The sequence below is a fragment of the Bufo gargarizans genome, chromosome 2 (assembly GCF_014858855.1).
Source record: "Bufo gargarizans isolate SCDJY-AF-19 chromosome 2, ASM1485885v1, whole genome shotgun sequence".
Taxonomy (NCBI): domain Eukaryota; kingdom Metazoa; phylum Chordata; class Amphibia; order Anura; family Bufonidae; genus Bufo; species Bufo gargarizans.
This window is the reverse complement of record NC_058081.1, coordinates 463922107-463945499: the sequence shown is the minus strand read 5'-3', so window position 1 is coordinate 463945499 and position 23393 is coordinate 463922107. Positions and strand designations below refer to the sequence as shown.

Genomic DNA, 23393 nt, shown 5'->3' with positions numbered 1-23393 from the left:
GCCTACATCAGGGTGAAGCTGTCACACCAAGTGCATTTAACCAGCAATAGTCTGTTTATTTTTTGGCCATATCCCAGTCTAATTCTGTCACTAAATCCATACCGGTCACCCAGCGCCTAAATACTAGGCCTCAAATTTATATCCAGCTAAATCTGTCCCTAGTGCTGTAGCTGGGCGAGTTATTTAGTGTCCGTTCAAGCACATTTCTTGTTCTGGGTTGAAATACAATTCCCAATTTAGCAATTTCATAATTTAGTGGTTCCTGCTATATCAGAGCTATTTGAAATCTATCCCAAAAAGGGTATATAATATTGAAGGTGCACATTGGGTCATTCAGAATAACTTCACACACACCCGCTACTGTGTATTTCCAAGTCTAATTCTGTCACTAAACCCATACCTGTCACCCAGCGCCTAAATACTAGGCCTCAAATTTAAATCCCTCTAAATCTCTCGTTACCCACCGCTGTACTGTTGTTGCTGGGCAAGATATTTAGTGTCCGTCAAAGCACATTTTTTGTTCTGGGTTGAAGTACAATTCCCAATTTAGCAATTTCATAATTTAGTGGTTTCTGCTATATCAGAGCTATTTGAAATCTATCCCTAAAAGGGTATATAATATTGAAGGTGCACATAGGGTCATTCAGAATAACTTCACACACACGCTTCTGTGCATTTCCAAGTCTAATTCTGTCACTAAATCCATACCGGTGACCCAGCGCCTAAATACTAGGCCTCAAATTTAAATCCCTCTAAATCTCTCGTTACCCACCGCTGTACTGTTGTTGCTGGGCAAGATATTTAGTGTCCGTCAAAGCACATTTTTTGTTCTGGGTTGAAGTACAATTCCCAATTTAGCAATTTCATAATTTAGTGGTTTCTGCTATATCAGAGCTATTTGAAATCTATCCCTAAAAGGGTATATAATATTGAAGGTGCACATAGGGTCATTCAGAATAACTTCACACACACGCTTCTGTGCATTTCCAAGTCTAATTCTGTCACTAAATCCATACCGGTGACCCAGCGCCTAAATACTAGGCCTCAAATTTAAATCCCTCTAAATCTCTCGTTACCCACCGCTGTACTGTTGTTGCTGGGCAAGATATTTAGTGTCCGTCAAAGCACATTTTTTGTTCTGGGTTGAAGTACAATTCCCAATTTAGCAATTTCATAATTTAGTGGTTTCTGCTATATCAGAGCTATTTGAAATCTATCCCTAAAAGGGTATATAATATTGAAGGTGCACATAGGGTCATTCAGAATAACTTCACACACACGCTTCTGTGCATTTCCAAGTCTAATTCTGTCACTAAATCCATACCGGTGACCCAGCGCCTAAATACTAGGCCTCAAATTTAAATCCCTCTAAATCTCTCGTTACCCACCGCTGTACTGTTGTTGCTGGGCAAGATATTTAGTGTCCGTCAAAGCACATTTTTTGTTCTGGGTTGAAGTACAATTCCCAATTTAGCAATTTCATAATTTAGTGGTTTCTGCTATATCAGAGCTATTTGAAATCTATCCCTAAAAGGGTATATAATATTGAAGGTGCACATAGGGTCATTCAGAATAACTTCACACACACGCTTCTGTGCATTTCCAAGTCTAATTCTGTCACTAAATCCATACCGGTGACCCAGCGCCTAAATACTAGGCCTCAAATTTAAATCCCTCTAAATCTCTCGTTACCCACCGCTGTACTGTTGTTGCTGGGCAAGATATTTAGTGTCCGTCAAAGCACATTTTTTGTTCTGGGTTGAAGTACAATTCCCAATTTAGCAATTTCATAATTTAGTGGTTTCTGCTATATCAGAGCTATTTGAAATCTATCCCTAAAAGGGTATATAATATTGAAGGTGCACATAGGGTCATTCAGAATAACTTCACACACACGCTTCTGTGCATTTCCAAGTCTAATTCTGTCACTAAATCCATACCGGTGACCCAGCGCCTAAATACTAGGCCTCAAATTTAAATCCCTCTAAATCTCTCGTTACCCACCGCTGTACTGTTGTTGCTGGGCAAGATATTTAGTGTCCGTCAAAGCACATTTTTTGTTCTGGGTTGAAGTACAATTCCCAATTTAGCAATTTCATAATTTAGTGGTTTCTGCTATATCAGAGCTATTTGAAATCTATCCCTAAAAGGGTATATAATATTGAAGGTGCACATAGGGTCATTCAGAATAACTTCACACACACGCTTCTGTGCATTTCCAAGTCTAATTCTGTCACTAAATCCATACCGGTGACCCAGCGCCTAAATACTAGGCCTCAAATTTAAATCCCTCTAAATCTCTCGTTACCCACCGCTGTACTGTTGTTGCTGGGCAAGATATTTAGTGTCCGTCAAAGCACATTTTTTGTTCTGGGTTGAAGTACAATTCCCAATTTAGCAATTTCATAATTTAGTGGTTTCTGCTATATCAGAGCTATTTGAAATCTATCCCTAAAAGGGTATATAATATTGAAGGTGCACATTGGGTCATTCAGAATAACTTCACACACACCCGCTACTGTGTATTTCCAAGTCTAATTCTGTCACTAAACCCATACCTGTCACCCAGCGCCTAAATACTAGGCCTCAAATTTAAATCCCTCTAAATCTCTCGTTACCCACCGCTGTACTGTTGTTGCTGGGCAAGATATTTAGTGTCCGTCAAAGCACATTTTTTGTTCTGGGTTGAAGTACAATTCCCAATTTAGCAATTTCATAATTTAGTGGTTTCTGCTATATCAGAGCTATTTGAAATCTATCCCTAAAAGGGTATATAATATTGAAGGTGCACATTGGGTCATTCAGAATAACTTCACACACACCCGCTACTGTGTATTTCCAAGTCTAATTCTGTCACTAAACCCATACCTGTCACCCAGCGCCTAAATACTAGGCCTCAAATTTAAATCCCTCTAAATCTCTCGTTACCCACCGCTGTACTGTTGTTGCTGGGCAAGATATTTAGTGTCCGTCAAAGCACATTTTTTGTTCTGGGTTGAAGTACAATTCCCAATTTAGCAATTTCATAATTTAGTGGTTTCTGCTATATCAGAGCTATTTGAAATCTATCCCTAAAAGGGTATATAATATTGAAGGTGCACATTGGGTCATTCAGAATAACTTCACACACACCCGCTACTGTGTATTTCCAAGTCTAATTCTGTCACTAAACCCATACCTGTCACCCAGCGCCTAAATACTAGGCCTCAAATTTAAATCCCTCTAAATCTCTCGTTACCCACCGCTGTACTGTTGTTGCTGGGCAAGATATTTAGTGTCCGTCAAAGCACATTTTTTGTTCTGGGTTGAAGTACAATTCCCAATTTAGCAATTTCATAATTTAGTGGTTTCTGCTATATCAGAGCTATTTGAAATCTATCCCTAAAAGGGTATATAATATTGAAGGTGCACATAGGGTCATTCAGAATAACTTCACACACACGCTTCTGTGCATTTCCAAGTCTAATTCTGTCACTAAATCCATACCGGTCACCCAGCGCCTAAATACTAGGCCTCAAATTTATATCCCGCTGAATTTGAATACAATACATTGGGCCAAATAATATATTTGTTGTTGTGGTGAACCATAACAATGAGAAAAACATCTAGTAAGGGACGCGGACGTGGACATGGTCGTGGTGGTGTTAGTGGACCCTCTGGTGCTGGGAGAGGACGTGGCCGTTCTGCCACATCCACACGTCCTAGTGTACCAACTACCTCAGGTCCCAGTAGCCGCCAGAATTTACAGCGATATATGGTGGGGCCCAATGCCGTTCTAAGGATGGTAAGGCCTGAGCAGGTACAGGCATTAGTCAATTGGGTGGCCGACAGTGGATCCAGCACGTTCACATTATCTCCCACCCAGTCTTCTGCAGAAAGCGCACAGATGGCGCCTGAAAACCAACCCCATCAGTCTGTCACATCACCCCCATGCATACCAGGGAAACTGTCTCAGCCTCAAGTTATGCAGCAGTCTCTTATGCTGTTTGAAGACTCCGCTGGCAGGGTTTCCCAAGGGCATCCACCTAGCCCTTCCCCAGCGGTGAAAGACATAGAATGCACTGACGCACAACCACTTATGTTTCCTGATGATGAGGACATGGGAATACCACCTCAGCATGTCTCTGATGATGACGAAACACAGGTGCCAACTGCTGCGTCTTTCTGCAGTGTGCAGACTGAACAGGAGGTCAGGGATCAAGACTGGGTGGAAGACGATGCAGGGGACGATGAGGTCCTAGACCCCACATGGAATGAAGGTCGTGCCACTGACTTTCACAGTTCGGAGGAAGAGGCAGTGGTGAGACCGAGCCAACAGCGTAGCAAAAGAGGGAGCAGTGGGCAAAAGCAGAACACCCGCCGCCAAGAGACTCCGCCTGCTACTGACCGCCGCCATCTGGGACCGAGCACCCCAAAGGCAGCTTCAAGGAGTTCCCTGGCATGGCACTTCTTCAAACAATGTGCTGACGACAAGACCCGAGTGGTTTGCACGCTGTGCCATCAGAGCCTGAAGCGAGGCATTAACGTTCTGAACCTGAGCACAACCTGCATGACCAGGCACCTGCATGCAAAGCATGAACTGCAGTGGAGTAAACACCTTAAAACCAAGGAAGTCACTCAGGCTCCCCCTGCTACCTCTTCTGCTGCTGCCGCCTCGGCCTATTCTGCTGCTGCCGCCTCGGCCTCTTCCTCCGCCTCTGGAGGAACGTTGGCACCTGCCGCCCAGCAAACAGGGGATGTACCACCAACACCACCACCACCACCTCCGTCACCAAGCGTCTCAACCATGTCACACGCCAGCGTTCAGCTCTCCATCTCACAAACATTTGATAGAAAGCGTAAATTCCCACCTAGCCACCCTCGATCCCTGGCCCTGAATGCCAGCATTTCTAAACTACTGGCCTATGAAATGCTGTCATTTAGGCTGGTGGACACAGACAGCTTCAAACAGCTCATGTCGCTTGCTGTCCCACAGTATGTTGTTCCCAGCCGGCACTACTTCTCCAAGAGAGCCGTGCCTTCCCTGCACAACCAAGTATCCGATAAAATCAAGTGTGCACTGCGCAACGCCATCTGTGGCAAGGTCCACCTAACCACAGATACGTGGACCAGTAAGCACGGCCAGGGACGCTATATCTCCCTAACTGCACACTGGGTAAATGTAGTGGCAGCTGGGCCCCAGGCGGAGAGCTGTTTGGCGCACGTCCTTCCGCCGCCAAGGATCGCAGGGCAACATTCTTTGCCTCCTGTTGCCACCTCCTCCTTCTCGGCTTCCTCCTCCTCTTCTTCCACCTGCTCATCCAGTCAGCCACACACCTTCACCACCAACTTCAGCACAGCCCGGGGTAAACGTCAGCAGGCCATTCTGAAACTCATATGTTTGGGGGACAGGCCCCACACCGCACAGGAGTTGTGGCGGGGTATAGAACAACAGACCGACGAGTGGTTGCTGCCGGTGAGCCTCAAGCCCGGCCTGGTGGTGTGTGATAATGGGCGAAATCTCGTTGCAGCTCTGGGACTAGCCAATTTGACGCACATCCCTTGCTTGGCGCATGTGCTGAATTTGGTGGTGCAGAAGTTCATTCACAACTACCCCGACATGTCAGAGCTGCTGCATAAAGTGCGGGCCGTCTGTTCGCGCTTCCGGCGTTCACATCCTGCCGCTGCTCGCCTGTCTGCGCTACAGCGTAACTTCGGCCTTCCCGCTCACCGCCTCATATGCGACGTGCCCACCAGGTGGAACTCCACCTTGCACATGCTGGACAGACTGTGCGAGCAGCAGCAGGCCATAGTGGAGTTTCAGCTGCAGCACGCACGGGTCAGTCGCACTACAGAACAGCACCACTTCACCACCAATGACTGGGCCTCCATGCGAGACCTGTGTGCCCTGTTGCGCTGTTTCGAGTACTCCACCAACATGGCCAGTGGCGATGACACCGTTATCAGCGTTACAATACCACTTCTATGTCTCCTTGAGAAAACACTTAGGGCGATGATGGAACAGGAGGTGGCCCAGGAGGAGGAGGAGGAGGATGAGGAAGAGGGGTCATTTTTAGCACTTTCAGGCCAGTCTCTTCGAAGTGACTCAGAGGGAGGTTTTTTGCAACAGCAGAGGCCAGGTACAAATGTGGCCAGCCAGGGCCCACTACTGGAGGACGAGGAGGACGAGGATGAGGAGGAGGTGGAGGAGGATGAGGATGAAGCATGGTCACAGCGGGGTGGCACCCAACGCAGCTCGGGTCCATCACTGGTGCGTGGCTGGGGGGAAAGGCAGGACGATGACGATACGCCTCCCACAGAGGACAGCTTGTCCTTACCCCTGGGCAGCCTGGCACACATGAGCGACTACATGCTGCAGTGCCTGCGCAACGACAGCAGAGTTGCCCACATTTTAACCTGTGCGGACTACTGGGTTGCCACCCTGCTGGATCCACGCTACAAAGACAATGTGCCCACCTTACTTCCTGCACTGGAGCGTGATAGGAAGATGCGCGAGTACAAGCGCACGTTGGTAGACGCGCTACTGAGAGCATTCCCAAATGTCACAGGGGAACAAGTGGAAGCCCAAGGCCAAGGCAGAGGAGGAGCAAGAGGTCGCCAAGGCAGCTGTGTCACGGCCAGCTCCTCTGAGGGCAGGGTTAGCATGGCAGAGATGTGGAAAACTTTTGTCAACACGCCACAGCTAACTGCACCACCACCTGATACGCAACGTGTTAGCAGGAGGCAACATTTCACTAACATGGTGGAACAGTACGTGTGCACACCCCTCCACGTACTGACTGATGGTTCGGCCCCATTCAACTTCTGGGTCTCTAAATTGTCCACGTGGCCAGAGCTAGCCTTTTATGCCTTGGAGGTGCTGGCCTGCCCGGCAGCCAGCGTTTTGTCTGAACGTGTATTCAGCACGGCAGGGGGCGTCATTACAGACAAACGCAGCCGCCTGTCTACAGCCAATGTGGACAAGCTGACGTTCATAAAAATGAACCAGGCATGGATCCCACAGGACCTGTCCGTCCCTTGTCCAGATTAGACATTAACTACCTCCCCATAACCATATATTATTGGACTCCAGGGCACTTCCTCATTCAATCCTATTTTTATTTTCATTTTACCATTATATTGCGATGCTACCCAAAGTTGAATGAACCTCTCCTCTGCCTGTGTGCTAGGCCTAAATATATGCCAATGGACTGTTGCAGTGGTGGCTGACATGAAGCCTGATTCTCTGCTATGACATGCAGACTAATTCTCTGCTGACATGAAGCCAGATTGTCTGTTACGGGACCTCTCTCCTCTGCCTGGGTGCTGGGCCTAAATTTATGACAATGGACTGTTGCAGTGGTGGCTGACGTGAAGCCTGATTCTCTGCTATGACATGCAGACTGATTCTCTGCTGACATGAAGCCAGATCCTCTGTTACGGGACCTCTCTCCTCTGCCTGGGTGCTGGGCCTAAATTTATGACAATGGACTGTTGCAGTGGTGGCTGACGTGAAGCCTGATTCTCTGCTATGACATGCAGACTGATTCTCTGCTGACATGAAGCCAGATCCTCTGTTACGGGACCTCTCTCCTCTGCCTGGGTGCTGGGCCTGAATATATGCCAATGGACTGTTGCAGTGGTGGGTGACGTGAAGCCTCATTCTCTGCTATGACATGCAGACTAATTCTCTGCTGACATGAAGCCAGATTGTCTGTTACGGGACCTTTCTCCTCTGCCTGGGTTCTGGGCCTAAATTTATGAAAATTGACTCTTACAGTGGTGGGTGACGTGAAGCCTGATTCTCTGCTATGATATGAAGACTGATTCTCTGCTGACATGAAGCCAGATTGTCTGTTACGGGACCTTTCTCCTCTGCCTGGGTTCTGGGCCTAAATTTATGAAAATTGACTCTTACAGTGGTGGGTGACGTGAAGCCTGATTCTCTGCTATGATATGAAGACTGATTCTCTGCTGACATGAAGCCAGATTGTCTGTTACGGGACCTTTCTCCTCTGCCTGGGTTCTGGGCCTAAATTTATGAAAATTGACTCTTACAGTGGTGGGTGACGTGAAGCCTGATTCTCTGCTATGATATGAAGACTGATTCTCTGCTGACATGAAGCCAGATTGTCTGTTACGGGACCTTTCTCCTCTGCCTGGGTTCTGGGCCTAAATTTATGAAAATTGACTCTTACAGTGGTGGGTGACGTGAAGCCTGATTCTCTGCTATGATATGAAGACTGATTCTCTGCTGACATGAAGCCAGATTGTCTGTTACGGGACCTTTCTCCTCTGCCTGGGTTCTGGGCCTAAATTTATGAAAATTGACTCTTACAGTGGTGGGTGACGTGAAGCCTGATTCTCTGCTATGATATGAAGACTGATTCTCTGCTGACATGAAGCCAGATTGTCTGTTACGGGACCTTTCTCCTCTGCCTGGGTTCTGGGCCTAAATTTATGAAAATTGACTCTTACAGTGGTGGGTGACGTGAAGCCTGATTCTCTGCTATGATATGAAGACTGATTCTCTGCTGACATGAAGCCAGATTGTCTGTTACGGGACCTTTCTCCTCTGCCTGGGTTCTGGGCCTAAATTTATGAAAATTGACTCTTACAGTGGTGGGTGACGTGAAGCCTGATTCTCTGCTATGATATGAAGACTGATTCTCTGCTGACATGAAGCCAGATTGTCTGTTACGGGACCTTTCTCCTCTGCCTGGGTTCTGGGCCTAAATTTATGAAAATTGACTCTTACAGTGGTGGGTGACGTGAAGCCTGATTCTCTGCTATGATATGAAGACTGATTCTCTGCTGACATGAAGACAGATTCTCTGTTACGGGACCTCTCTCCTCTGCCTGTGTGTGTGCTGGGCCTAAATATATGCCAATGGACTGTTGCAGTGGTGGCTGACGTGAAGCCTCATTCTCTGCTATGACATGCAGACTAATTCTCTGCTGACATGAAGACAGATTCTCTGTTACGGGACCTCTCTCCTCTGCCTGTGTGTGTGCTGGGCCTAAATATATGCCAATGGACTGTTGCAGTGGTGGCTGACGTGAAGCCTCATTCTCTGCTATGACATGCAGACTAATTCTCTGCTGACATGAAGCCAGATTGTCTGTTACGGGACCTCTCTCCTCTGCCTGTGTGTGTGCTGGGCCTAAATATATGCCAATGGACTGTTGCAGTGGTGGCTGACGTGAAGCCTCATTCTCTGCTATGACATGCAGACTAATTCTCTGCTGACATGAAGACAGATTCTCTGTTACGGGACCTCCCTCCTCTGCCTGGGTGCTGGGCCTAAATATATGCCAATGGACTGTTGCAGTGGTGGCTGACGTGAAGCCTCATTCTCTGCTATGACATGCAGACTAATTCTCTGCTGACATGAAGACAGATTCTCTGTTACGGGACCTCTCTCCTCTGCCTGGGTGCCGGGGCCTAAATATCTGAGAATGGACTGTTCCAGTGGTGGGTGACGGGAAGCCAGATTCTCTGCTATGGAACCTCTCTCCAATTGATTTTGGTTAATTTTTATTTATTTAATTTTTATTTTAATTCATTTCCCTATCCACATTTGTTTGCAGGGGATTTACCTACATGTTGCTGCCTTTTGCAGCCCTCTAGCTCTTTCCTGGGCTGTTTTACAGCCTTTTTAGTGCCGAAAAGTTCGGGTCCCCATTGACTTCAATGGGGTTCGGGTTCGGGACGAAGTTTTGACTTCCGGGATGTTCGGCCGAACTTCTCGAACCCGAACATCCAGGTGTTCGCTCAACTCTAACAACGACCCAAAGGATACATCCAAATCAACAAAGGAATGGCTTCACCAGAAGAAGATTAAAGTTTTGGAATGGTCCAGCCAGAGCCCAGACCTGAATCCCATTGATAATCTGTGGGGTGATCTGAAGAGGGCTGTGCACAGGAGATGCCCTCATAATCAGACAGATTTGGAGTGTTGCAAAGAAGTCAAAATGTGCCATGCTGGTAGACTCATACCCAAAAAAACTGAGTGTTGTAATAAAATCAAAAGCTGCTTCAACAAAGTATTAGTTTAAGGGTCTGCACATTTATGCAACCATATTATTTTATTTTTATATTTTTCTTCCCTCTACCTAAAAGATTTCTGTTTGTTTTTCAATTGAGTACAGTTTATAGGTCACATAAAGATGTGAAGACTTTTTATATCCGCTGTATGTCCTTGCTGGAAAATATTGTGTGCAACACATATAGCTGGAGCACGGCCTTTATGTCTTCACAGTAACCCCATGATTGTATACAAAGCTTTAGTTCAAGTAGACATTATTATTACCTGAAACTCAGCAGCCATAGTGGAATTGTTCTTGCTGTTACAAGCTATTGACTTTTTTTTTTCATACATTTGAAGGTCATCGCCATAGTAGAGGACATCCTTGTATGATTTCCTGAACCCTTCATATTTGCCTGTCAAAATAATGTCTGAAACTTCCATTCCAATCTGTCTACACCTTATTGCATGTGCAAATATGTCACCTTCTTTCTTCTACTAATTGATGAGAATTCTTGATTCTTCACTGCTTGATTGTCATGGAGCAAAAATGTTTTCACTATAATCTTTAAGATTTAAAAATGCGGAATGTATTCTACATTTGTGGAGAAATGCCCATTGAAGAATATGAATGCATGGTTATAAAATAAAATACTTCAAAAAGTATGAAAAAAACTACAAACAACAATTACACTACAAGCGTAACATTTTTTAGGTTTGGATAGACAAATATATAGATAAGGATAGATAAATATAAAATTGTAAATCCAAAGTTGAGGACCAAAACATTTGACATGTATAACGGATGTAACAATGTTCCATGTAACATCATTGCAGTAATTTTTTCTGTGTGATGCCGCCTTCTGCTGCACATTATGTTCTCTTCTCTGCATCTGTAGATCAGATGATGGCACTTCCTGTCTCAGTAACCACTGCCTCTAGTCACTAGTGTGATAAAAGACTACCTGTCGTGGTTCCAGGCAAAGAAAACACTTAGGCCTCTTTCACACGGGCGTAGCGTGTAAAGGGCCAAACAAGATGCGGGTGCGTTGCGTGAGAATGCACGATTTTTCCGCGTGAGTGCAAAGTGTTTTAATGCGCTTTGCACGCGTGTGAGAAAAATCGGCATGTTTGGTACCCAGACCCGAACCCCGGACTTCTTCACAGAAGTTTGGGTTTGGGATCGGTGTTGTGTAGATTTTATTATTTTCCCTTATAACATGGTTATAAGGGAAAATAATAGCATTCTTAATACAGAATGCTTAGTAAAATGTCCATTGAGGGGTTAAAAATAATAAACATTTTTCTCTCCCCATCCACTTGATCGCTTAGCAGATATTCTCATCTTTCTACTTTCTTCAGAACCTGGTGATGGACCATGTGATGAGCGCAGTGATATCATCAAAGGTCCATTAGCCAGGTCCTGAAGAAAGTAGAAAGAAGAGGTGATCCACTACGCGGTCAAGTGGATGAGGTGAATTAAATTTGTTTATTATTTTTAACCCCTCAATGGACATTTTACTATGCATTCTGTATTAAGAATGCTATTATTTTCCCTTATAACCATGTTATCAGGGAAAATAATAAAGATCGGGTCCCCATCCCGATTGTCTCCTAGCAAGCAAGTGTGGATGCAATGTGATTTTCACGGAGCCCCATTTACTTCTATGGTACCTGCGTTGCATAAAAAACGCACAATGTAGAGCTTGCTGCGATTTTCACGCAACGCACAAGTGAAAATCACCGCTCATGTACACAGCCCCATTGAAGTGAATGGGTCTGGATTCATTGCGGGTGCAATGCGTTCACCTCACACGGAATTCTCGCCTTCTTGGGCCTTAGTTGGGTCTTGTGCTTGTACATGAACCAGATATATAGGAAAAAATATTGTAATCTGCATAGACTGGGGGTTCTGTTGAATTGATAAAGGAGAGTTTCTGATGGGGGATTTCCCTTAAAAAACAAAACTAAATAAAAATTGCACCTTTCTCAAACTTCTCTGGAAAATAAAAGCTATGCTGAGGTTACTTTCTTTGGGCAACTGGGCAAAGTTTTTGCCGCTGATATTTGCATTAGTTTGAATCTGCATCTACAGTATAAAAATCGCAAATTAGGCAAGCTACTAGAAAGACATTTCTTCAACTGACTTCATATTATTATTATTTTTATGTCTTTTTAATACAGACGCTTATACAAGAGCTGAAGTTGTATACTCCTGGACACGAGAGCCTTCACAGTCTGTTGTAGTTGCTGAAGATGGCTCCAGGTTAAATCAATATGATCTGCTAGGTCAAACGGTGGCGTCTGGAATTGTTCAATCTAGTACAGGTTTGTGAATATTTCTACTTTGCTTTCACATATTGTATGCTTTACATCCTATTGACTTCTCTTGTCTAAAGCAATAGAGTCTCACTCTGGCTGCAGATGAGTTGCTACAGCAACCAGAGAAAATCTAATGATCAATTATTGTCCAATACTATCATTTTCAGGCTTAGTTAATCCTGGTAATGATGCCCTTTTCAACATCTGAAGCTTGACAAAAAGGGCAGATTATAAATAGTAAGTGGAGAAGTAGATTTTGGGGCTGTTTACATTGCAGGAAATAATTGTAATTTAAGCTAAATTGCCATTGTTTTGAAAAATGTACATGCTGTTCTGTTTTTGGCATTGCAATTTTCATTGGGAAGTTAAATTAGCATGTAACTGCTACTCATCATTATAATAAGAAAAGTGTATTTCAAGGAGGCACAATTTAATGTACCATATAAACCAAAACAAACTAGAAGCCTAGTGTATATCACCGTGACATCGTCTGATGACCTTGAAGACATGGGAAATTGTGTGTCGGTTCTATGGGGCAGAGTGATTTTCTGAAGAAAAATAAGAGATAATGGACATAACAATGCAAACTAAGCTACTGTCATTAGCAATGTGTAAATACAGTATGTGGTTCTTGTATATCTGATTATTATAGGTGAATTGTTGGGGGAATTATAAAGCCCAGTATGGCAGTTTACTGGCCGGAAAAAAACATTGCAAAAATTTACTCATACTCTGATTCAGTTAAATTGATCGAATATATACCGTCTTGGCTCAAATTTATGCAGAAATATAATATAATTCTGAAAGTTCACAAACTTTCAAGCACCATTGTATGTTGAAAGTGTTATATAATTATTCATTCACAATACCCAACAAAGTGAGGAAGAAATCTGCAAGTAATTACCTTATCATCAAACAGTTCAGCTAAGGCTTCTTTCACATTTCCATTAAAGGTCATCTGTTTTTGTAGCTATGACACTGGCTGACCTGTTGCCTTTGTGCTTGGCAGCTGAAGGCATCTGTGTTGGTCCCATGTTCATATGGGCCGCATTGCTGAGAAAAATGATGCATTCATGTATGCAAATGAGTCTCTATGATCAATGGGGGCATTTTCCTTAGGGCTCATGCACACCATTTTTTTTTTTTCTGTGTCTCGTATGTGGAATCATTTTTCTTTGTGGCCCTTATACGGAACCATTCACTTCAATGGGGCTGTGAAATGAAAATAAAAAGTGAAAAGGACTATGTGCATTCCGCATCCGTATCTCTGCATGGCTGTTTCCGAAAAAAAATACAACAGGTCCTATTATTGTCTGCGTTACGGACAAGTTCTATTAGGGGCTCGCCATTCTGTTACGCAAAATGCAGAATGCACACTACTGTTGCCTCTTTCCTGTACTCCATCTGTGCCAGATACTGAAGGGCATGGCACCGCTTGAGACTTTAGGAGAGATCAGGGTCAGATGAAATCACGTTTACACTGCCTGTCAAAGTGAAGCACCGCTTGCTGGTGTTTTAGAATGGCAGACTGAGAGTCCTCTAGAGCAGGCATCCTCAAACTGTGGCCACAATGCCCTGCTGTAGGATGATACCTGTAAGCTGTAAGCTGTTCGGGCATGCTGGGAGTTGTAGTTTTTCAACAGCTGGAGGGCTGCAGTTTGAGGATGCCTGCTCTAGAGCCTCCACCCTCTGCCATATGTGTTTGATGTCCAATTTGATGGCCGACAGGTCAGAGCTTATGGGTTCAAGGGCTGCTGATAGTGAGGATGTCAAGGTATCTTTAAAGTAAGCCCTGGATAGCGGGAGTGCGTTTGGCTCCTCATCTCCTTCTGGAGCGGCTTTGGGCTGTTCTTTCTGTGTGCGGCTGTTTGAGCGCGGGGAGACCGGCGCCATCTTGCCCTCACGCGCTACATAGACGGACGCAGCCTTTTTAATAAATTTGTCCATTTCTCCTTTGCTCACCGAGGGCTTTTGTTGGTCGGGTCCTTCACTGGACTTAGGTCCCACGATCTTCACCATAATGACTTCTCTAGGCTGAAATTACAGGCTAGTAGGGCGATTTCACACACAGAGCTGGACACTCACACAGCCATCTGCTGCAGGTGCTAGCTCCACCTCGGTTTTCATTAATTTTAACACACTTTTGCTTTTTCTCTCCCACGTACCCCTCTCTAATCTCTTAAACATAATGACAGAAAAAGTAAGACATGTCAGAGTGACACTGACATACATACAGGTGAAACTCAAAAAAATAGAATATCGTGCAAAGGTCCATTTATTTCAGTAATGAAAATTAAAAGGAATTGCATTAATGCAGCTTAAAATAAAAATAAAAATTTGAAAAGGTTCAATATTCTAGGTTCAAAGTGTCACACTCAGTCAGCTAATTAATCCATACCCCCTGAGCAAAGGGTACCTCAAAATTGTGACTTTGGGGTTTCATAAGGTATAAGCCATAATCATTCAAATTATAACAAATAAAGGCTTGAAATATCTCGCTTTGCATGTAATGTCTATCTATTACCAAAATAAATAAACTTTGCACAATATTCTAATTTTTCAAGTTTAACCTGTAACTATGGATAAATGCATGTTTGACAGTGTTAATGAACAGTGTATTTAAAAACACACCGCACCTTTGTATGCGTTATGCTTTTTCATATTTCAAAGCTTCCAAAAATTGTCCCTTAACCAGGTCAGATGTGTTTAAACACACAGTATTATGGAATAAAAAAATAAAATAAACTGTCTTGTTGGAGGACCAATTCTCCCTTTTAATTGGGATTAGCAGCAGTATAGAGTGTTTGTGGAAAGGGTAAGGTAATAAGAGGCATGTGGCCGAAAAAAGAGCGACAACAGAAGCAACATACAGTAGCATGGCACATACAAGGTAATAGATTGACTGTCTATGAGAATTAGTAATTGTAGAAGTGGTAGAAGAAGTAATGGTGTCAGTAGAGTATTAGCAGCAATAACTAGAAGATGGGGCAGTAGCAGCCACATAGTGCATGTTGGCAGCCAGTTAGCCAGCAGTAGTGGCATGATGACGGCACTAGTATGATGGCCGCAGCAGCATCAGCCATAAGGAACATGATGTTAGCCAGGCAACATGATGGTAAGCAGGGAGGCAAGCTGACAGCAACAGTGGCAAGAGTAGGCACCTTCAGCAAGGTCAAAATTATTCATCAGCCTCAGCCGGAGTAGTGTGAAAATCCTCTCAAATCCAGGCTTGGGCCATTTTGATAAAAGTGATATTTTGGAAATGGAGGACAACTTGCTCCATTTGGGTGTCACAAAGCCCCTTGAGGCCCGAAAACACTCTCTGAGATGACACTGGAGGCTGAGCAAATAAAAAGACAGCAGACTGTTTCAGTTCAGGCCACTGTTCTAATCTGCATCCCCAGAAGAGGATATGCGATGAAAATAGGCCAGAGTGTAGGTAGGCCTGAATCTGGGCATTGAGGCAGGAGATCTTGGCTTGCTAATTTGTTTCAGCCTGGTGCGGCATGGGAAAAAAACTGCTCCAACATGTTGAGGAGTCTGAAATGGATGCTTGACAAAAGCTGCTCCCACTTGCATACACATTGTTTCCTAGTAATAACGTAATTTGGCCTCAGTTTCTGGGAGATGAAAATATTGCCCCATTATCCTTTGATAGCGATGGTCTAACAACATGGCTAGTAATTAGTGATGGACGAACATCGGCCGGGATGGTTCACAAATGCAATTGCGTGAACGCATTTAAATGTTCGCAAACCGCAAGTTTGCGGTGGGCCCCATTCATTTTAATGGCAGGCGAATCTGAAAAACGTTCAGCTCATATTTGCAGCCACCAAATTCTTAGTAGAAGTGCACAAATATTCCCACAACATGGACAGTGACATACTAGAGGGGGATCAATGACAAGGGAAATTCTCTGAAATGTGCCCTCTCGCTAGTACAAATACAGGTCAAATATATATGTTTAAATATAGGTGTTGAATTCCTCCGAGGCGCAAAACATTAGGCATTCACCGAACAGAAAAGGCCTTTCATGCAGCTGTATTTACATAAAACAGGGATCATTATTTGTTCTGGGTGGTGGCTGATATTTGTGGGCTGTCATGAGGAAATTCAGTTAAACGTGGTCGACTAGTCACATATGTTGAATTCCTCTGAGATCTTTGTCCCATTCATTTTTAGAAATGTGACGTAGTCCACACTGTCGTGAGCTAGGCGAGTGTGCTTATCGGCACGATCCCCCCTGCTGCGCTGAACATCCTTTCGGACAGAACACTGGAGGAGGGGCAAGCCAAGAGTTCCATGGCAAATTCTGCCAGCCCTGGCAACAGGTCAAGCCTGCACACCCAGTAGTCCAGGGGTTCCTCGCTTCTCAGAGCGTCCACATCGGCTGTTAACCCCATGTAGTCGGACACCAGTCGGTCTAGGCATTCCCTGAAGCTGGATCTGCAGTGCGGTTGTCGATGGGTTGATTGCAAGAATGATCTAATATCCAAAGTGACTAACACATCTTCAAACCACCCTCTTCATGTATGCGCTGTTGGATTGGTATTTGCAACAGTTTCTCTGTGAGTGGAAATTCCTCTGCCAGTGCCCGCAAAAGCAGAATGCAGCATCTCTCGCAGCAAGTCCTTGAAATGCTGCATTCTGACAGTCTTCTGTGATGCTGATAACATGGTCCACCATTTTGTGTTCGTACCGGGGGTCTAAGTATGTTGCCACCCAGTACTGTTCCTTGCCCTTTATTATTTTTATACAGGGGTCCCTCTTCAAACGCTGGAGCATGAAGGCCCCCATTTGCACTAAACTGGAAGTGGTGGAGTTGCCTGGCTCCTGCTATTCGTCCAGGATAATGTTGTCCTCAGTCTCCTCCCCCTAGCCGCGGACAACACCATGGATCCCAGAAAAGCTTAACGCATGCTCTTCTTGCTCCACCTCTGCCCGGCACCATCCTCCTCTGACTCCTCTTCAGACTCCTGTTGACTATTTTCAGATGGAGTAGCCCCCCCCCCTAGGAATTCATCCAGCATTGCGACCTCCTCATCTTCCTGCTCCTGCTCCTCGATGGCTTGATGAATGACATGACACAATGCACTCTCCAGAAAGAAGGCGTAAGGTACGATGTCACTGATGGCGCCTTGGCTACAACTGATCAGTTTGGTAATCTCATCAAATGCTCCAGAAGTCTGTGTTGCACATGAGCAGCCACTGGCGTGGTAAAAAAAAACAAGCTCCCCAGAACCTGACCTGCCACAGAGTTCGTATAGGTAGTCGTTAACTGCATATTTCTGCTGGAGCAGCCTATCAAGCATATACAAGATGGAGTTCCATTGCGTCGGGCAGTCACAAATCAGACTTCTGAAGGGCAGGTGGTGTCACCGCTGAATGTCAGGAAGGCGAGCCATGGCGATTAAGATCTTCTAAAATGGCAGATATTTTCATGGCCTGCCGCAGGACATTCTGGACCCCGGTGTATTTGGCAACAAATTGCTGCACGACTAAATTCAGAATGTGTGCTATGCAAGGCACGTGTGTCATTTTGTCCTTTTTCAGCTTGCTCAGCATATTGTCACCGTTGTCGCACACCACTTTACCAACTGTCAAATTGAGCTGGGTTAGCCACAGATCGGCCTGTGACTGCAAAGCTGAAAGGAGTGCAAGATCGGTGTGGTTCTTGGCTTACAGGCACAACAGCCGCAGCACAGCATGACAACGTCTCACCTGGCATGTTGAATAGGTTCTGGGAGCTTGGAGGTGCAGCGGAAGAGGGGTAGCAGTGAAAAAGGAGGAGTCAGCCGAGGAGGAGATGGAGGATGGAGTAGGAGGAGGAAAAAAAGAGGCAGGCCTGCATGCAATCCGTGGCGGTAACTCCAACTCCACGCGGATTGCATGCTTTATGGCAATCAGAAGGTTCACCCAAACGTTATGTACCTTCCTACCCGTGTTTGCTAGACAACATGTTTGTGGTCAGATTTATCTTGACACCGATACTGTGTGCCAGAGATACATTCACTTGCCATTGAACGTGGCCATATAGCTCCGGGATGCCCTTCTTGGAGAAATATTTCCTTCTGGGGACCTTCCATTGCGGTGTGCCAATGGCCCAAAGGCCTCCGAGTCCACTAGTTTATATGGCATTAGTTGGTGGGCTAGCAATTCCGACAAGCCAACACGGTGGAAGGTGGAGTGGAGGACAAATGGGAGGAGAGAGGAGAAGGAGAACAGGCAGGACGTGGAGCACCGGGAGTGTGGCTTTGTGGGTTCTGACGGTTTTGCTCCCACTGGGCTCAGTGATGGGAGGCCAGGTGCCTTCTTAAGGCGGTCGTCACTTGGTGAGTGTTGGGCTTACCGCGACTTATGTATTGACAGCACAGGCTGCAGATGGCAACACTATTGTCAGCAGCGAACATGTTAAAAATAGCCAACACACCCTCTGAACTCTTCTCCTCTTACTCTCTTGTGGGCACCCACATGACATCCATCAACACGTCATCATCGTCACCTTCACCACCACTGACATTAGAGCTCTCGGAGTAGGCAGCAACAGCGGACACCACCCTCCTTGGGCTAATCTGGGTACTGTCGTCAGACTGCTGGGTGGTGACCATTGATTCCTCTTCTTCCTGATCCGATGCCACGAATTGCTGCCCATCGGTAAGGTCTTGGAATGGATGGGAAAATAATTCCTCTGACTCGAGCGGAGGGGATATTGTGGTGGTGGTATCTTTGGGGGTGCACACAGCAGAGAGTGAAGAGGGTGCTGATAGAGGGCATGAGGAGGGTGCTGAAGCAGAAGGCTGAGTGAGCCACTTAACCAAGTCTAATCTCTACCAGTAATCATTAGACTGCTTGATCTCAATGATACACCTGTCAGTGAGTAAGCAGGCCAGCGTACATGAGAAGACATTACTTGCAGACTCTACTAAATGGTACGGCAGTGACTGTACTGCAAGCAACTTGGTCAGGTGGTAGTTCAGCTTGTAGACCACCTAATTGCTGGTTGATAAGATTTTTAATCGCTACACATTTCACTCTGGATGCTCCATTATGGAGTGGAGGACAAGGAAGAGGAGAAGAAGAAGCTGACGATGATGATGAAGGACTCTGTATTACTTGGGGATGCAGGATGGCTCTACAAAGACCAAGAGAAGGAGGAAAGACTCGTTCTGATTGGGAATGCTGGCCAGTTGCATTTTTCCAAAGGATCCAGCGATGCCACTTCATGTGCTCCAATGGAGCTCTGGTACCCATGTCTGTCTTTGAATACCCACAGCGTATTTTAATCCTGCAGATCCTGGGGGAAAAAACACACTAGTTGCTCACACTAGAGAAAGCCGAGCTTGGTGTAGGTCTGGCACATTTTATACCTGTGCCCACAGTATTAGCAGCATCACCAGTTCCCAAGCTGACCACATTATATGCAGATCTGACCGTGCCAGTTCTTTTAGAGGTTTTGGCCGCACATTGCCTTCACTTTATATTGCCACTACCCTTTTCCTCCACCTCTTTGGCACCCTTATCTGGCTCCCAGGTCCTGTCCAACACACAATAATCATCTGAGTCCTTTCCCTCCCTGCTACTTTTATCAGACTGTGATATATCATGGCGGGCTCCTTGGTCCTCTTCCCTATTCCCTGTTCTGTATTTGCGTCAATGGCCACTGTCTCTGCTCAATATGGAAATACCATGGCTATAGGTACCACTATTACCAATACAGCTATGCAAGGGATCCCCCAACATCTCCTGAACTCCTCCTCAGGGTAGTCCAATTGGTGACTGCTTTCACATAAGTCATCAACACAGACACTCTCTTGACTATCTGCTATAAAGTGTGGTGGGTTTTGTTGCTTCTTTTTAGAGGGAGGCAGGCAGGCATTCTACTAGGCAGTGAAGACAGAGGACGCCACTAAAAGGCTTCTCTGGGGCTACAAGGATAAAGCGCAGGAGGAATGCTATGAACCCTGGCTCCTAGGCATGATGGCAGACTCAGAAGTCACCTCCAGGTCATGCTGCTGTAACTGAGAGAATGAGTGAGCCATCAGATTCACAATCTCATCTTCTTTCTCTTCAAAGATTACTGCAGCCTACTACTACTATTACTACTACTACTACTTCTGGTTGCATAGCTGGTACTGCTGTTACCAACATTTGGCTCTGGGAGGACAAGGAACCCTTCTGTATTCCTAGGATGTTGTGGTCTAATCTACACAGTCACACAAAGTATGGAATGATTTAAAAGACAGAAAGATGTAATAAAAAGTCCTTATTTTTTTGAAAACTCACTGAAGACACAGCTACTGACAATATAATTTAGAAATAATGCAGTATCTGCGCCACTAACAGATTTGGGCCTAATGTCTTATGTGTATTCAAATTCTGAAAAAGCTTTCTCACGTGTAAAACACAAGTTGTCAACCTACTATGACATTATTATATTCATGGTTTTCAAGTTTAATAATTAAATACCCAAGTTAGTCACCAAAGTCTTGTGATAACTTACTTCGCCTTGCCAGAGCTCATACATTTTAATGCTGCACAAAGCTGGAACGCCATACAGCATTAAAACGAAGTTTTGATCGAAGAGACTTTGAATCTAGGGTCCAAAGCTCGCTTCACTCATCTCTAGGTATGAAACACAACCAGAACAACCTTCCTATGCTTTCCCTGATAAAACACTGATCTACCTAAAGTATATCCCGATACTATTCTAATGCTTTCCCTAACACACCTAGATTACTAGATTGTGTCTGCTATTGCTTTTTGGCAGACAAAGCTAAAACACATGCACTCCAATCACAAGCTGGGCCTTTATGGCATTCTGAGTAAAATAACCTGCCAGAATCATGTCCCTTCATTGGCTGCCAGGCTGCCTTTGAGCTTCTGAGCCAAGCTCTATTCCCTTCCTTCCTAGTGTCATGTGATCCTTCATCTTCACCCTCCCTCCCGTTTTCCCTGCCAATTTTCACAGTAAAATGGCACTGGCACATATTTGCTTCCCATGGAATAAGTCTTCATACTATGTAGTACTTCCAGTAATTCTCCATACAGCACTGGTCTCTTTCTAAGCTCTTTCCAAGGCAAGTGTGGAGGAAACTATACTATGTGTCTGAAGATTGTGGGAAAGCTATTATCACCAGCACCTGAAAGAAGCCACAGCCTATTCAATCAGTGGGGATGCATGGGAGTTGTACCTCCACTGATCAGATACTAGTGAAGTATCCTTAGACAATTGTCCTGGTCATGTGAAGGACACACAGGTACACATCAGCTTCGAAAGTTGTACTGTAACTGTAAAGAGCTATGGAAAATTGCAAAGCTTTTCATAGCTACGCCTTTCAGCTCTGATATTCCTTTAAGCCATAGTGAATCTGCTATAGAGTTATATGCAGCTCTCATATCCTGATGCTAACAAATCAATAAGATTTAAACATGAATGTTAGAAAACAAATGTACAATAAAATTAGATTGAAAGTTTTGATCTGTTATATTTTGCATGACTTCCACCTTTGATGTTGATCCTGCTGTACCATAACTTTTATGTAGGATGAACATTAACCACCAGTTGAATGCTATGAAAAACATGTTCCCTGCTGCTATTTAAAATTCCTCTGACAGTACATATGCTCAGTGGACCATGCAATATTTTCCAATGTGAGCAGTATTCACATGAAAGTGACTAAGTCAGTGGCAGCCACATTCATATCTTACAGATTTCAGATCCTTGGCTTTAACCTGTAATTAACACACTGGATGAGAATATGAAAGTGTGTCATCAACAGCAGAAGTAGCTTTTGATTGTTTGTAGGGGTATATACATACAAAGTATAACATTTATTAGAAACCATTACTGCCCTTTTATTGCAATTAATATATTGCAATTATTTTTTTTTATGAACTAAAGCAAATATCACAATAGTAGAACAAACAGTATTCACATTATATGTAATAAGACACTTGATTTCCTAATGTTAGAAAATGAGCCTTTTGTTCACTGGCCACTTCAAAATGCCACTAGGGCCTGTAGGAAGGTGCAAGGGTCCATCATTGATGGAAGGTATGTGTCATCGAGATTCCTGGCCTCAGTGAGGTAAGAGTGGGTAATTTTAAGTGTCAGCGACAGCTAGTGCTGGCTGACGCTATTGGTTATTTAGTGTGGCTGTAAAGCCGGTCCGGGCCGACTCTTATTGGGAGCAGCCAAAGTGCAGGGTAGGTGGCTTCTTCCCATGTTCCAGGCCGAGTTTTGGTTAGGGATATAAAAACCCAGTCTCAGCTGTGTGGATTATCCTCCATTTCACAGTGAAGCTGTGGAGACTCTGTGGTTTTGGGGTCTGCATGAGGTGTGCCATGCTAAAGGGCTGAGAGCTGCATTGTTGGCCCCCTAAAGCCTGTTGATGGCTGATGAAAAACTGCTAACAAGGTGAACGTTTGTGTTCTATAGACTTTCCATGGTGTGAACATACACCAACACTGCAAACTGTCATTTTGTTTTGCCTATATTATTAATTTTGCCAATTCTTAACTCCTGCACTAATTCCTCATACTAAGGGTTTCCCTGATATAACACAAGAGGCATAATTATTGTCAGAATATCAAGCCTTGTTACATGTTCTCTCTATAAAGTATCCTCAAATCATGACATGTGGGTGCTTGAGGACTGCCATTATGAATCTCTGGTCTAGAGTACTGTGTAATAGTACAGTTGCAAGAAAAATTATGTGAACCCTTTGGAATGATATGGATTTCTGCACAAATTGGTCATAAAATGTGATCTGATCTTCATCTAAGTCACAACAATAGACAATCACAGTCTGCTTAAACTAATAACACACAAATAGTTACATTTTACCATGTTTTTATTGAACACACCATGTAAACATTCACAGTGCAGGTGGAAAAAGTATGTGAATCCCTAGACTAATGACATCTCCAAAGAGCTAATTGGAATGAGGTGTCAGCCAACTGGAGTCCAATCAATGAGATGAGATTGGAGGTGTTGGTTACAGCTGCCCTGCCCTATAAAAAACACACACCAGTTCTGGGTTTGCTTTTCACAAGAAGCATTGC

The 23393-nt window shown here is 44.6% G+C and overlaps 1 protein-coding gene across 1 annotated transcript in view; it reads left to right on the top strand.

Moving 5' to 3' along the window:
- GABRA1 (gamma-aminobutyric acid type A receptor subunit alpha1) overlaps positions 1 to 23393 on the top strand; it is a 210496-nt gene that overhangs the window by 83065 nt on the left and 104038 nt on the right. Inside the window, 1 exon segment of the mRNA XM_044277434.1 lies at positions 12192 to 12335. Coding sequence (XP_044133369.1) covers positions 12192 to 12335 — 144 coding nt within the window.